This window comes from Chelmon rostratus, chromosome 15, assembly GCF_017976325.1.
Source record: "Chelmon rostratus isolate fCheRos1 chromosome 15, fCheRos1.pri, whole genome shotgun sequence".
NCBI lineage: Eukaryota > Metazoa > Chordata > Actinopteri > Chaetodontiformes > Chaetodontidae > Chelmon > Chelmon rostratus.
This window is the reverse complement of record NC_055672.1, coordinates 2072072-2088005: the sequence shown is the minus strand read 5'-3', so window position 1 is coordinate 2088005 and position 15934 is coordinate 2072072. Positions and strand designations below refer to the sequence as shown.

At 43.7% G+C, this 15934-nt stretch overlaps 1 protein-coding gene across 1 annotated transcript in view; it reads right to left on the bottom strand.

Annotated features, from left to right (window-relative positions):
- Positions 1 to 10335, bottom strand: part of kcnh5b (potassium voltage-gated channel, subfamily H (eag-related), member 5b) — a 131345-nt gene extending 121010 nt beyond the window's left edge. Inside the window, exons 1-2 of the mRNA XM_041953353.1 lie at positions 10263 to 10335; positions 1750 to 1873 (exon numbers count right to left, since the gene is read on the bottom strand). Of these exons, the coding sequence (XP_041809287.1) occupies positions 1750 to 1873; positions 10263 to 10335 (197 nt within the window). The remainder of the gene's footprint in view (positions 1 to 1749; positions 1874 to 10262) is intronic.
- Positions 10336 to 15934: the final 5599 nt, after the last annotated feature.

Sequence of the window (15934 nt, the reverse complement as noted above, 5' to 3'; positions counted from 1 at the left end):
CCAGATTTCATTTTGAGGAAGACGGCCGAAAGTGTTATGCGTCTCGGGACACTGATTTCGGGAGCTGCCACGGCTGTTGCTGTATTTATTATGAACAGAAGGCGGAGGCACCGTGTAGTTGCTTAAAGGCGAAGCCCATATTAAAGTTAATGGCGTGCACGCATGTCTCCCACATAGCTGAGGTGCACACGCTCATCACAATGGCAAACACCATGCTGTACATCTGTGCGCACGTGCGTCTTTAAAGTTCACCTCGGTGACGTGTAAATGCGAAAAAAGTGTTTCCATTACACTTTTGCGAAACACTTTTATATCGACACGTCTGAAAAACCACCTCATGAGAGCGTAAAAATGTTTTTGCGATATTTGAGAGGATTTTCGAAATTTAGGTGTTTCCATTACTGTTTTTTTATTGCGATATTTAGGATTTGCACATTTCTAGGGGCAATGGAAACACAGCTACAGTAATCATCAGACTCCCAAACTGGGACACGGGTTAATAGCACTCCTTTGCTGAACTCCACTACACGTGACCTTCTCGAACCCGTGTGTCATTATGCGAATTGTCAGTATTTCTGCACCAACGTCCCAGAGTCATAAGCTTGTACTGCAGTCAAAAAGATCAAAAATTACTCTCCCACGACGCCACTGGGCCCCATTAACCAGCCGCCGCCTTCCATCACGTTGGCAGCAGCTGTAAGTTTAAGCTCCTGGTGGGCTCCTCCATCCTCTCAGTGTCATGTCTGAGTGGACGGTTGGTCTCAGCGCTCCCCCCAGCTCAGAGCAGCAGGGAGTGGACGGGGAAACCTCAGCGCTCCGATTCTGTCTCGGCTCAGTGTCCGGTGGAGGCCGTTTTTAGCCGCCGGCTAGTCAAGGCTATCGCCCCGGGTTTGATCTGTGAGGCGCCAGAGGACGGGAGTCATCCTTTGGAGTCAAACTCTAAAACGTGTTGACTGACAGGCGAGCGAGACACCGTCCTCGAGCTGGACCGAGCAGAGCTCCCCCGGCAGCTCGAAACTGGATTCATTTCAGAGTCTCCCTGAGCGGCGGCGTGCCATCTCTTCCTCTCTTCCTCTCTCAGAGCGAGTGGAGATGCCAGATGCTGATTTTTTTTTTTGGCAGTGTTACTCTGCTGAGCTCCACACTTTCGTTGCGTGATACCGGAGCGGCTCTCAAGTTGTAAACTAAGTTAGCATCGTGTAAACATTTCTCCAGAGCAGCGCCGTGTCGTTTTAAGGATGCCCGCTGAGGGACAGAAGCAGGAAGGTACAAAAAAATGTCACTTTTTAATCTTTTCTCCCTTTCACTGTGCTTCAATAATGGATGAATCTGAAAAACGACAGTCAGAGATTCTGAGATAAATGCAGCACTTTGAAAAGGACATGGTTTTACTTTTAAAAACAATGACTCATGGCTACTCTGGCGTGGTGTTAACTCGGAAAGGAGTTGGTGTTAAAAAATATGGTGCAGTTTTTATGAGTTCCACTTAAACTCATGCATGAACCTGCATAAACCCAGGGGCTAAATAAGACACGCTGTATGCCTGCTATAGACTCAGTAGGCCGGTGCATGCAAATGTAAAGGGAGTTATACAAATAAAAAGCAACAACACTTATGAGTTATTATCACACACATTAACACACTGTAATTGCTTCAGACTTACATTTAACAACAATAACTGTGCACACTTGCAATGTTTGAATGTTCAGCCATCACAGAAAACACAAGGAGAAACGTGACAAGTTTTACCTGCATGTGCTGCTCTTCTGCATGACCTCAGCCCTGTGGAAGCCCGACAGCTTGCAGAATCCGTCATTGCTGTAAACTACAGGCCACTCCACGATCTGAGCGTTTCCCAGGAGGAAGCTGGTCTCTGGTGGACGGACAGGACGGAGAGCACAAGATCAGATAACCGGCCGCGGAGCTGCTCGGCCTCTCGGTCTCGCTCACTTTTAGTTTTGCTCTTCGGCTACTCAAAACATCAACTAATGCAAAAATAAAGATGACAATAAAGAAAGATATTTTGGTCCACGCTAAGGGTCAGTTTGACTGATGTTTAATTGTAAACACCTCATTTAATCTACTTTTAAACTCTTCATCGCTAAACTGGAGGTCGAGGTGGTTTAACATTGATGTCGGTCTCAATGATTCTGTCCTATTCTGCATTTTAAACTAACATTCAACTCAGATTTAAATCATTAAAATGACTTTTATCAATCCCAGATTTAATTTAAACACATTTAAACCTGGTTTCATCATTTTTAAACAGGTTCAGTCAAACATAAATTCCTTTAAAACGGCTCAGTAATCAAACAGTGGAAGGAAAGATGAAGAAAAAGTCTTCAGTGTAATATTTTATTATTGATAAAGTGCCTGTTTGAGCTACTTATTCAAGCAAACCAGCAAAAACTACCAAAATAATCACACAAAGCAGCCAGGCCCCTGACAGCAGCTAGCATGCTAATCAGCACTGCTCAACAAACTAGCTAGCAGTGTAGCCTTATGTTACAGTAACAAGTGTTTAGCTAGCTAGCTAGCTTAAAACACCAAGGCAAATGTGACCGCAAACTAACTAAGATCAGCAAATTTTATCTAAACAAAAACACAAATTACACAATTAAAAAACACAAAAGCAATATCTTCATATTTGTGCTAGCTAACCTTAAAAATGTCGTCTCAATCAAACAGCAACATAAATCAACAGTACAAATGCCAGCTAGCTTAGCCTAGCTACAAGAAACAAGCTACCTCTGCTTTAGCACCGCCAGGTCCGACCAGCAGCCACCTTTCAGCCGTTCACCGACCCTCACTGCAGTGTCAGCCATGTTTGTTACAACCGGTTTAAAGCTCCACCTGCTTCCACCTGAAGCCCCGCCCCCCTTCTTGCTCAAGTGTGATGTGTTTGAAGCCCCAGGAGAAGATGGGAAATGTGCCTTTAGGTTGATTGTTATGAGGATCTACTACTCAACGCTAATTCACAAGTGTCAGAAAAGCATTTGTGGGTAAAAGTAGCCCAACTTCACTCAGTTTAAAACCATATTAGGTTCTTCTCACTCTTTACTTAAGATGAAAAATTAAAAAAAAAGATGCTCATTTCAGCTGTTGACAGATATTACTTGAATGTACATCTTCCTCCTTTTTGTATTTGCACATATTAATTTATTTCTGTGGAAAGTTAACAACTACCTGCATCATCCTTCTATTTACTTATTTAATCTGAATTTGATGTGTAATTTAATGCTTTTATTCCCTGGCACTATGTTTTCTCCTCTTGTTCTTATGAATGTCTTCATGTGACTGTATTTGTGATGTGTGTGTTTTCAGTGAAGAAGAAAAGAGGTAAAAGGGTCATTCTAGTCACCCAAACCTGATCCTTAGCCAGCTGCACTAATTAGCCACAACGATGAATTCATGCAGTAAAACAGTCCGCAGGCGGGTGAGGGGCTCGTTTGTGTGAGGATGACGATGATCGTAGGCATCTCCCTATTAGCAAAAATGAGCACCATCCCCCCAGTGCTCAACTATGAAATCCATAAGATATGAGGGTGAAAATAATTTCCCTATCTGTCAATCCCCTTGGTAGACCTGAACAAGGGGCCTCGCGGCTACAGTAGCTGCAGCCATGGGACACACTGCACCATCGGAGCGTCTGCAGTGGAGGCTTGTTCCTATCTCTCTTTCATAACCACACAGATATTAATTATTAATGTTCTATATTCTACATGACGATCGCTTTGCTCACCAGGGAAAACAATAAAAGCGGTTTCGACTGTTTAACAATTAACTACAAACCACTTCCATACATCACAATGCTGCCAAACATTCTTCACTGCATATCAAATGTTTTCAGATGGATGAAAATCAATCGATTCGATTTTTATTTGCTTCCATCGCAGTGAACCCTTCGTCATCTTTATATTGCTTTATCAATGGGAACTTTAAGGTTTTTTCTTGTAGCTTTGGAAAACGTTTCCATTAGTTGTGATGACAAGAAAGAAATGTTGCAGCGGATGGATGTTTGGGAAATAATTTCAGCCGATCATCTAACTGTTGCTTAACGTGCTTCTTGATTATCAGTTTGCACGGTCGGGTTATAGCTAAGATTTTAAAAACACTGGCATGACAGGTATAGGTCAGGTGGGTCAGGTATATAGTTTTAGCACAGAAACACCTTTTAATTTATTCTATTTTTTGCCTAAAAACGTCGTAACATTTTAAGGTATTTTGCCTAAAACAAATCCAAAGCAGCCTTAAAAATACAACATGCGGAATATGAAAGACATGACGTCATCAGGAAAACAAACGTACATACGAGCCATATTTATGTTCACTGTAAGGCAGCAACCTCTAGTGGCCGTAGTAATTACGACGGGAGCAAAGGAGGAAGCCAGGTGACTAGTACAAAGACCAAGAAAGGCCACATATGGATGAAGGTGGGGTGGATGGATGGTCAAACTTAAATAAAATATTTAACAGTCCATAGTTTAAACCATGATCTTTTCCTAAACCTAACCAAGTAGTTTTTGGTATAATGACTGCTCATTAGCAACCTTTAGCAAACAGGCAATCAACCTATTCAGTCATTTAAATATGAAGGTGTGTTGAAGCAGAGATGGTCTGCAAACTGTCCTTTTAGTGCGTTAAAAAGGACACTCAAACATTCACAAGTTGACAGTCAGCTGCTGTACAGTGAAACCCCAGAAGACTTCAGTAAGTCTCAGATGTCGGTTTGTCCTTGAAATCACCACAAAGAAGACCCAAAGAAAAACAACACACAAACATGAATCTTTTCCTTTCCATTTTCTGTGGGTCACTCTCAAATCCTGGAACGAAGATGACTTTCCAAAGCAGATCCGACAGCAGCTACAGCGTCACACGTTCAAGTCTTGCAAGTTATTTTTTTTTAAAGCAATCAGCATTCATCGGCTCCTTGAAAGGTCAGAAAGAAATCACCTGAGTTAGACGATAGTCAGCAGTAAACGCAGAGTAAATGCATTTTGTAATTAATGGCCTGAAACTGCAGATAATGTCCCTCAGAACCTGCCAGATCTGCTGCAGCGTTAACTGTGGCAGCTAATCATTCATCGATTATCAGCCTCCTCTTTTCCAAAAAGGAGTTGATTGATGAAAGAGTGAATTTAGGGATAAAATATGCTGGAAAAGCTCCTTAAATTTAATAGGTGCATGCTGATAAACACTCCAAGCTTGCATTGTTTCCCACATATTTACAGCAGGGAGGGAAACCCAGTGAAACAGCGTCTGAACTGCGAACAGAGCCGAAAGTTTCTGCAGTGAAACACAGACGGATGAATTCCTGAAGGTGTGTCAGCAGCTCTTTCAGCCAGGTCTCACTGCAGGTTTAACAGCCTGCGAGTTACAACCAGCCAACACTCGATGGACTTCAACGGGCAGCCGTGATGATATTATAAAAGTGTCCTAGCTGTAGTCAGGGAAAAACCAGCAGCAGACACCAGACCAGGTGATGTGTGATTCTTAATAAAACAACAAACTGGTTCTGTGTATCATTCTAACTCCTTAACCACACAAAAACTGGGAAAACTTACATGGCATTTAGCATGAAGCCAGTGTATTCTAAGCTTGTGCAGTGACCTTTAATTTAATGTTAATGATCTGCAGGAGGTGAAACAGGAGGCTGACGTGACGACAGCTACAGAGGGAGAAGCTGCTTTACCAATTTACGCCTGAAAACCATCTGGGTCATTTTCAAAAGAAGCAGTTCTTTTAGCTCTGATGTCGCCACGCGTTCACACGTTTCCGTCTCTTCCGCCACAAGAAAACACCCTTCACTGCGTCCAGTGATGAAGAGTGTGGAGAGAAAGCACACGAGCAGCGGATTATGCTCCATAAATGGGATTTTGTTCGACAGAAATGTGTTTCCAGAAGTAACATAAACTACAGTCCAAAAAAATACCCCAATAATATCTTATTATTGGGTAGAAAATCCCAATAATTACTGCTGCCAGTGAAGTCTACGGGCAGCAGCAGCCGATTACTGATGATGATGATCAGCAACTATCAGTTGTTCATTTATATAATTTTCAAGCAGAAATGCTAAACATTAGCCTGGTGTAGCTTCTCAGATGTGGTGAGAACTTACATGTAGCTATGAATGATTGATCAGTTGAGACAATACTTGGCAGATTGATTGAAAATGAAAATCAACTGCTTAGTCTGATGAAAGCTGAGCTGAGCCTGACAAGCTGAGTCTGAGATGTCCTAAAAAGGCCCCCGTACAGAGACTGTGGAGAGAACAGTTTTAATGAAACATTCAGTTCAAATCAAACTTCTCATTGCAGTTAGTGTGAAATGTTCGAGGCTTTCCGGCAGGCGGTGGCTCACCTTTCTCACTCAGACTGCAGAGCATTATGGGTAAAGTGTGAGAGGGTCTCCCGTTTAAAGCAGAACAATCCAGAGCGAGATGAGCCTCATCTGTTCTCTGCCTCTCTTTCCAAACAATTACTCAAGTGATTGTTCAGCACAGAAAGCAAACTGCAGTTCCTTAAATTTATCACCTCCTGGTTTAAGGGCCGCAGCCTCCGGCCGCAGCCTCCTGCGCGCCCTTTGGAATTAAACAGCTGACTAAGACTTAATGCAACACTCACAAAAAAGATTCATCTCGACCTTTTCTGCTCTCCTCTTTCATCACAATCAATTACTTAGCCGGACCGGGTTCAACCAGCGGGGCCGCCTGAGGGCCGAGAGCAACAGAAGCTGCTTGAAGGAAGGAGGTGGAAGCCTCTGGAGCAGCAGCCGGAGCGCCGGGCGATGAGATCACTTAGCTCTGATCCGATTGTCGGGGAGTTCTGTAACAGGCTACGTGAGACCTTTTAATTTTCCATCTAATTTACAGTGAAAATGAAAGAGCCACGTGAAACAAAGAGCGCATTTAATGCAGAGAAAACACGACGTTCCTGCAGGTTTTCCAGCCTCAGATGCAGCTTTGGAGTCCCTCTAACACACTCATTTACTCAAGAACTGTACTTGAGAAGAAAAACTTAGTAGTTGTACTACAGTTCACTGCTCCTCCTCAACATCTCAGTGGGAAACATTGTGCTTTTTGCTGTAAAATCATTTGATGTTTGAGCTTCTCAGATGTTTGATTTGCTGCTTTTCCTCTGAATGATCTGAATGATCTGAATGTGTTTGTAATAATGTGGAGCTTTGGACTAAACAAACACTGTGAAGGCGTCACTTTGGCCTCATCGTCACCACATTTCTTCACAATGTTTCCAAACCCAACGATCAATCGATTAATGGAGGAAATAATCAGCAGATTGATCCAGAATGAAAAGAATCATTAGTTGAAATGAAGCTCAACCAGCTCCAACAGTAAAATCCTGCTTCAACATGAACGACTTTCACTTTTTCATGATTATACTTTAACTGAAGTAAGATCCTGAATGCAGGACTTTTATTGGAAGAGTATTTTTACACTGTGGTATTAATACTTTCACTCAGTAAATCTGAATACTGCCTCCACCATTGCTGTTACTGCTACTTTACGACGTGCAGCTCAGGCTGAACTCATAACATCACAGTTTCAGATGATAGAAGTAGATTATTGCATACAAACATTCGCTCTCGTGCAGTGAACTCTGAAAAAGCATCTGAGCAGCATTTCTCTTCAGTGATGGATCACTTGGGCTTCAGGAAGGGATTCATTAGTATGATTAAAACTCTGTATGCTGCTCCCTCTGATGGGCGGCAGACTGGCACTCGTTCTCAGAGCTGAAGCAGAGTTTCCCTTTCAGCTCTTTTCTGTTTGCAGTCGCTGTTGAACCGACGTCTCAGACTGTCCACACGCTGTGGTGCACGTCGCTATCCACTGACTCCCAAAACAACATGTGACCATTGGAGAGTACAGCGAGAGGCGCTGACCACAAAAACATGTGGTTAATGTTGTGAAACAGCACCAAAACTACATCTTTATCCAATCACGTGTTGACAAAGTGTTGAACCTCGCTCCATCCTCGCTGTGAACCACTGAGCCTTTCAATCATGATATTATCACCTGTTACCAATCAACCTGTTTACCTGTGGAATGATCCAAACAGGTGTTTTTGGAGCGTTCCACATCTTTCCCAGTCTTTAGTTGCTCCTGTCACAACTTGTCTGAAACGTGTTGCTGCATCAGATTCAGAATCAGCAGATATTTACAAAAAAATGAAGCTGATTAGATCAAACGTTAAATATATTGACTTTGTGCTGTTTTCAGGTGAGTTTGTGTCACAAAGGATCAGTAAATTGATGGATTGTCTGGAGTATTTAACATGTTTGATTATTGTTGTCTTAAATTCTTAAAGTGATATTATGTAATGGAGACACTTCCTGAAACACATCCTTGGGATTTCTCTGTTAGACTGTCTTGTTACTGATCAGCCCGCACCAATATTGATCTGTGATGAGCTATATTAGCTTATTACAGCTTTAAATTAGAAAATAGCTAAAGCTCAGATTGAATGGGTTGGGGGGGGGGGGTATTTTGGATGATGGAATCTCTTCATGGAACATTTTCATGACTTCAATAAAAATTTGACTGTTTAGTAGACTTTTATTTTGTATGTGCAAATAGATATTCTTATTGATTTATTTATTCATTCTAGCTTCTGCTCTCTGTCTTCTATTAACATGTTTTAGCAGTTTTTGACTGATTATTTCTGTCTGCGAGTCAAAGTGATTCATTGTCTCATCTATTTTACTTTATTTAAACGCCTAAACACATCTGTGTGTCAATAAGTTACTGAACACAGATCAGTTTTTGTGGGTTAATCTGACTCAGCCTGTAACACTGAAATGATGAATGGTGAACTCAAATAATTTGGACTGAAATAATAATGATGATCCTAAAAACTGCTCGATTTCATGAGTGAGTAACCTGGTTTTGAGTTTTATTCAGTGTCATATCCATTCCAGCAACTTCTCAAACTAACAACAAAACTGGTATATTATCTACAAATTTTATGCTCTGAATCTGAATTACAAGGCCCTTAAAACTGCATCTGTGCGGAAAAACTGTCTCTCATAAAGGTTAAAACCCCAAAAACTAGAGCAGGATTAGATTTTTCATCATTAGATTTTGTCAAAGAAGTAACCGAAAACTAAAAGGAATTAAAACACTTCAAAAGTCTGAATAATAGAAACCCACTGAGGGAAACTGATTCTGGTCTGCGCAGATAAAACTGACTCCACTTGATCACGTCTCAGTCTTCGTCCCAAACGTGAAGGCTGCAGCATCTGATCGACGCTCTTCTCATCAGTGAAGTTAATTGCTTGTGTGACTTCTCAAGCAGAAATACAAAAAAAAAAAAAAAAAAAAAAAGCCCAAAACACCGACCAACTTCAAGCAACAGCTCTCCAATTAGCGCTGAACCCCCCAGGAGAGCCGCTCAGCAGCCCCGTGGCGCTCCCGGAGGCGCAAACACCGCGATGACAGACCGAAACACAGCTCTGGAACAGTCTTCTTGACCTTATCTCCACCACACACCCACCCCGTCACCCCACCCACAGCCCCGGCTCTCATTCCGGCCAATTACTCCTCTGACTTTTCTGGGAAGACAAAGGAAACCAATCAAACTAATCAGAGGAGGGAGCGCGTAGTGATCTCTCTCCGGCCGGTGCCAAGTCCGGCGCAAACAAATAATCAATAATTATAATTATTAATACTGCTATTATTATTATTACTATTATTATTATTATTATTATTATTATTATTATTATTATTATTACTATTATTATTATTAGGCATTAATGACCAAAATAAACTTTTAATCTCTCGCTGTTTGTTCGTGTTGGTCTCACAAACCGATCTGAGATCATTTGGAGAGATAATCTACATCATTTAATGTGGAAAAGTCAAACACAGGCTCGTGCAGCGGAGAATAAATCGGTGCGTAAATTGTGGCTCCCAGCGAGACAAACAAACCGATGGGAACACAAAAATTCAATTCTGTTTTTCTCAAAACCGCAACACACGTTTCTCCCAGAGGAAATGACCCCTCGTGCATGTAAGTTACATCAGTTTAACGTTACTTCTGATGATGTATTACAACAGAAACACTCATGGAGCCTGAGAGGGGGGTAAACTCCATCACTGCAGAAGAAATGCCGGTACACAGTCTATCCTCTGCCAAACCTCCGTGGTGGCACTGATCTAAAAACACACTGTATTCCAGCAGAGTCCGGGTCCGGACCGCCTGGTGAAACCAGACCGGAACAAGCCTCGCTCCGACGCGCGGACTCACCACTTGAACGCCGGACGATGTTCTCCAGAAAAGTGTTCTGCGGTGCCACAAGCCCTCTCTTTCCCCCGGGCATCCTGCTGCGGGCGCGCAGAGCTGGTGTCGGTCGGGGTCTGTGGCGGTGTGTCTGCTGCTCGGAGGTCGGTACTGACGCTGGCTCTCTGTCGGACCGATGGAGAAGCTCATTGTAACCGTGCGCTCTGGCTGCTCGGGGCGCACTGAGCCACGGCGGCGGCGCTGCATCGCGCTGCCTGACCGGAGCGCCAGGACGCATGCGTGTCTGCTGCGGAGGACTCGGTCCTCAAAATAATGATACAGGCCGACTGTAATATCATCATAACAAACAGAAAAGGTGGATAAAAGAACCTGAAGGGAGAAATCAATTATAAACTGACTTCTGAACCGCAGATTTCAAAACAGAAACAATCATTGGATTAAAGTGTCACATCGAGCAGAAGCTTCACATTCCATAAAACAAGGCTCATGAGACCATAAATTCACTGAGATGGTCAAATCAAGTGTTTTCCAAACGTAGTAACCCATTTGGGTTATTGTCCGGTTAAAATCTCTGTGAGAGCAGAGAGACCACATTTTATTTTAAAGGCTAAAACCTTTTGTCCCACATTTTGTACATAATGACAGCAACCAACAAAGTTTCAGTGTCCATAAGGCCATGTGAGTAACATGGACCTCTCCGTTCAAATGAAGCAACCAGCACTGGGTCCATATGTTCCAGAACAAGACACAAATATGATAGTGTGATATGAGCAGTGCAGCAGTGCAGCAGTCAGTCGTTACAGCTGACACACTTGCTCTCATGTTGGACTGTGATTCAAAGCCTTATTTACAAATCTCTCATCTCATTTGTGCACTTGTTAACACCCGCTGGTTCCCATCCAACGCTGTCAAGTAGTCTGTTGAAATCACCTCAGAGAACATATTACAGCAGTGTGTGTGTGTGTGTGTGTGTGTTGTCAGTGTACGTGCACGCTTCCAAACGCTCCTGTGGGACGCTCTTAATTGGCCCACTTGCATCATGGGGTATCAAACATATGTGACAGTGCAGGTCGGACAGCTGTCTCTGTCTCTCTCTCTCTCTCTCTCTCTCTCTCTCATATTTAGTGAATATCTCTCGCTCTTCTTCTCGCTGCTCATGTCTCTATGGAGGCTCAGTGGTGCCAAATCTGCTGTTGCAGAGGACTCAGTGAATTAGCGGAGCGGCCTTTGGTGACATGTATTGCCTCCTGCTCATCTGCTAACGTGTGACACACTGTCACACCCTGACCTGGAGGCTGATTGAATATTTAATTTGTTTACTGTTAATAACAGTAACAGTTGTGTCATTAATAAACCTCCAGACAGCATGTTAGCAGTGATGGCAGTGAGAGAAAATGAGGAGTCAGGGTTAGCGTTGTTGTGTGTGTGTGTGTGTGTGTGTGTGAACGTTATTTCTTCTTTTATCTATATATTTTTTGAGGATCATTTGTTCTTGCAGTGGTGTTCATCATGGTGATGTTTCCGCACTTCCACTTGCTGTCAGTCACCAGCTAGTTAGAGGCTAGCGAGTTAGCCGGTTAGCAATTAGCAGCTGAGGAGCCACATATTCTTCCTCAGGATTTGGTGGAGACCAAAGCAGAGCTAAAAGAGAGTGAATGTTGGACTTTGATTCCAGTAGGCCGATCACGTTGCTCTGTGTCTGCTGGATGTGTGGACATGAAACTGTCAGCTAACACATATGTCATAAAAACACACAGTTGTGTGTGTCTGAGGGCTTGTTAGCCACCAAAGACATGATTCATGCAGCTGGCTTCAGGTGTGCTGAAATGAGGTACGAACAAAGACTCTTAAGCTCTAGATGTGTTTCTTAAAATGAAGAAGCAGTTGGAGAAACTTGGCCTCTGCTTAGTAAGTCAGGAAAAACAGTTGGGAGATAAAATATGTGCTGGAGACAATCAGACTGAGGTGGACTGACAGCTTTGCACGGACAGCAGGTAAAGATTGACTGACGGCTCAGTTTAAGAGCCGCCTCCCTCAGTCAGCAGCAGCTGGAGGAAAACACCACCAGCATACAGCAGGACAGCAAGTCCAAGTGAAAACGCACCATTTTAATGGCGTTCTCCTGACTGTGAAGGGTTTCTGTTATCAGGAAATCATGCACATCTCTTGTTTTTGAGTACTGCGAGAGCTCCACGTAGAGCTGTAGTTGGTCAAAGCTGCTCAGAATTTACTTCATAAAAAGGTAATAAAAAATACAATTAACCTCTATTTATTTAAACCTTTTATGACGACTGCCTCTCTCTCCTGAGGCGCTCAGAGCAACTTTCATGGACTGCAATTGTGATGAAAAATTAGAGTAAAATGAACAAGTGACGTCTGTATTGATCGACTTGACTCTGGTCTGTTTGGTAATTACTGAAGACAAAAGAACAGAAACTTTAAAGATTGTCTCCTGATTGTCTTGCAGTTGTGATAAAACCTTGAAATCTTCTAATTTAAATGCATGTGGGTAACAGTCAGTTGGTACCTGGTTAACTCATATAATAAAACAGCCCTGCTGATCAATGCAGATATTTACTCTGCAACAGATCAATGTGCAAGCCATTCTTGCTTTTTTAATGCTGTTATCTCAAGATAATAAAGAATTACAAGAATAACATTTTTTTCTAGTAAAAACAGATTAATTTGTCTCATTATCTCTGGAAAACAAAAGGCTGATTTCTTAAGATCATCAAGAGAAAGCTTCATCTGGTTCATAAGCGTGGACCATGACATACACACACTTTTGCCACTTGTTGTAAGAATATGATTTGAAATTAGGGCATTTACATTATGGCTAATTACTGGAAGGGATCTGCTCACATACTGGGAATCAACTTAAAGCAGACGTGTTTCTGTTCAGCAGCTACAACCAGAAGATCTGACGTTATCAGACGGGCACCAGAAAAGAAACCGGGCAGGCTGGAGGCTGTTTGGATGGATTAATAAAGTCTCTGACGAGCTGATCAATAATGGACTCATTGATCTGACATTTTCAGCTTATCGTTTGTTGTCAAAATGATCTCTAACAAACATTGTCAGTAATAAGAGGACGCAGCTGTTCAAGATCATTATCTCATTAACTCCTGAACTCAAGGTGACGTCATTAAAAATTACCTGTGAGCCCAGTGGTCCTCAGGTTCTGAACCCTGACGGTCAGAGATTTAACTCGATTAACATCGTTTTCATCTCCTACACAAACAGACACATGAGTTAATTCTTTAACAATGGAGCAAAATAACACAGACAATATAGAAAAGACAGATGTCAGCCATGGTAGTCCTGGAAAATGTAAATATATTCAGAAAGGGTTTCAAAAGGCTGTTTCAAGCTTCATACTTGGTTTTAGCGTTACGGTTACACTTAGATTAAGGGTAAGGTTAATGTGTGTGTGTGTGTGTGTGAAGCGAAGTTTGAAAATGAGCATCATCAGTTGGTTTAAATATCTAAAACAGCGTAAGTGAGCTCGTACCTTTAATTTAGCTGATTTTGTTGCACTGTTTCTGATGATATAATTCAGTGTTTGTGCGGTCTTTGATCCAACGTGCACGAGTTTTTCATTGCTGCTGAACTGCTGCACGTGTTGCAGAGCGGCTGCGTTGGACATTGAAGAGCGTCTCCACGGGGATCTCATGACCGTAATCACTCTAATTACACCAAATTACTAACCTCCAATTACGCCCAATCAGCATTCAGCATGCGGGCCGGCTCTGATCATGTGGAACAGGCGCTCGTGGCCACCGGCCTCGGAGCGAGCCGCACGCCATGAGTCTGACGAATGTATTTGTAGACGTACAGCTCCAAAGAGAAGCTGCAAATCACCTCACTGACTGAACAAAATGCTGCAGCAGGAGGAAGAACGCGTCGCTGCAGCAGGAACAACGCGTCGCTGCAGCAGGAAGAGGAAGAACGCGTCGCAGCAGGAGGCATAGCGCGTGGCTGCGTCGCTGCAGCAGGGGGAGGAATAACGCGGCGCTGCAGGAGGAAGAATGCGTCGCTGCAGCAGGAAGAGGAAGAACGTGTCGCTGCAGCAGGAGGAAGAACGCGTCGCTGCAGGAGGAATAACGCGTCGCTGCAGCAGGAAGAGGAAGAACGCGTCGCTGCAGCAGGAAGAGGAAGAACGCGTCGCTGCAGCAGGAAGAGGAAGAATGTGTGGCTGCAGCAGGAAGAGGAAGAACGCGTCACTGCAGCAGGAGGAAGAATGCGTCGTTGCAGCAGGAAGAGGAAGAACGCGTCGCTGCAGCAGGAGGAAGAATGCGTCGCTGCAGCAGCAGGAAGAACACATTGCTGCAGCAGCAGGAAGAATGCGTCGCAGCAGGAGGAAGAACGCGTCGCTGCAGCAGGAAGAGGAAGAACGTGTCACTGCAGCAGGAAGAGGAAGAACACGTCGCTGCAGCAGAAGGAAGAACACGTCGCTGCAGCAGGAGGAAGAACGCGTGGCTGCGTCGCTGCAGCAGGAGGAAGAATGAGTCAGTTATTTCCACCGCTGCTGCTCATTGAGGAGAAATGTCACATGGTGGAGATCAAACGCGATACTGACGCCTCCTTTGGGGAGGCAAAGTGGGAAGAGACGGGGATGGAGGTATCGAACCCCCCAGCCCCGATCAATGCACCGCCTCCACATCTGGGGGGAGACATAGCTGCATCCCTCCTTATTGATCTCTGAATTCATTAGTGCGGCCTTCACCAGAGCTGCCGGTCTCTCTCCGACCCGCAAGAAGGGGAAGGGGATCGAATATCAAAGCACCGGCCTAACTAACCACCATCGACACCGCCCCGCCAAACCTCCACCACCACACCACACCACACTTTTGTCCTGCTGACTTGATGAACTCCATCGTAGAAAAGGATGGTGTTAATGTCTGATGGTTATGGCGGCAAGAGTGAGATGAGGCTGCTAAAAAGGGTTTCGTCCACTATAGACATGTTTCAGTGGGGGGGGGGCAGCCAGACGACTTAACTGCTGCATTAGTCAATAAAAAAAGCATCAATAGATTAATTAAGTAAAGGTTCCCCCAGAGCTGGATTAACCTGTCAGGGCTAAAAATTTGCTGTTGGGCCCCTGTTGACCCCGACTACCATTCTCAGAGCATTGTGTGTGTGCCGCCCTAGAAAGTCCAGACCACATGACACCTCCACCCAGAAACCAACACCACCTGAGCCTGGTTCTCTTTGTGTCCGTCAGTTTGTGGGATGTGCACCATGTGAGCACCATGTAACATCAACATCAAGCTGTACTTTTCCTCCGTCATGAAATGTTTCTGAGGCCGATTCTTTTGCATATTTTGAAATCTTCATCGTTTACGTCGTCTAGATTTTCCCCGCTTTGTTGAACTTGATGCAAAAACCCGACAATTTCACTTGCAGGTGTCGGTAGCAACCGATGAGACGTTTGTGCTCCTCTTCCTCATAACTGTGTTTTCCAGCACGACACATTTGCATGACTGTCCCTGATCTGCAGTCACGAAGGAGGTTTGTTAATTCGAACAACAAAGTTTTATTAAATTCTGCTCAGCAGCAGCTCACAACACAACACAGGAGATTTTCTCCATCCAGCCGTGAATCTCCCTCTCTGCTGCAGAGCAGAAACCAGCACGATCTCACCACAGATTACAGGATAGTAAAACACTCACACAGCA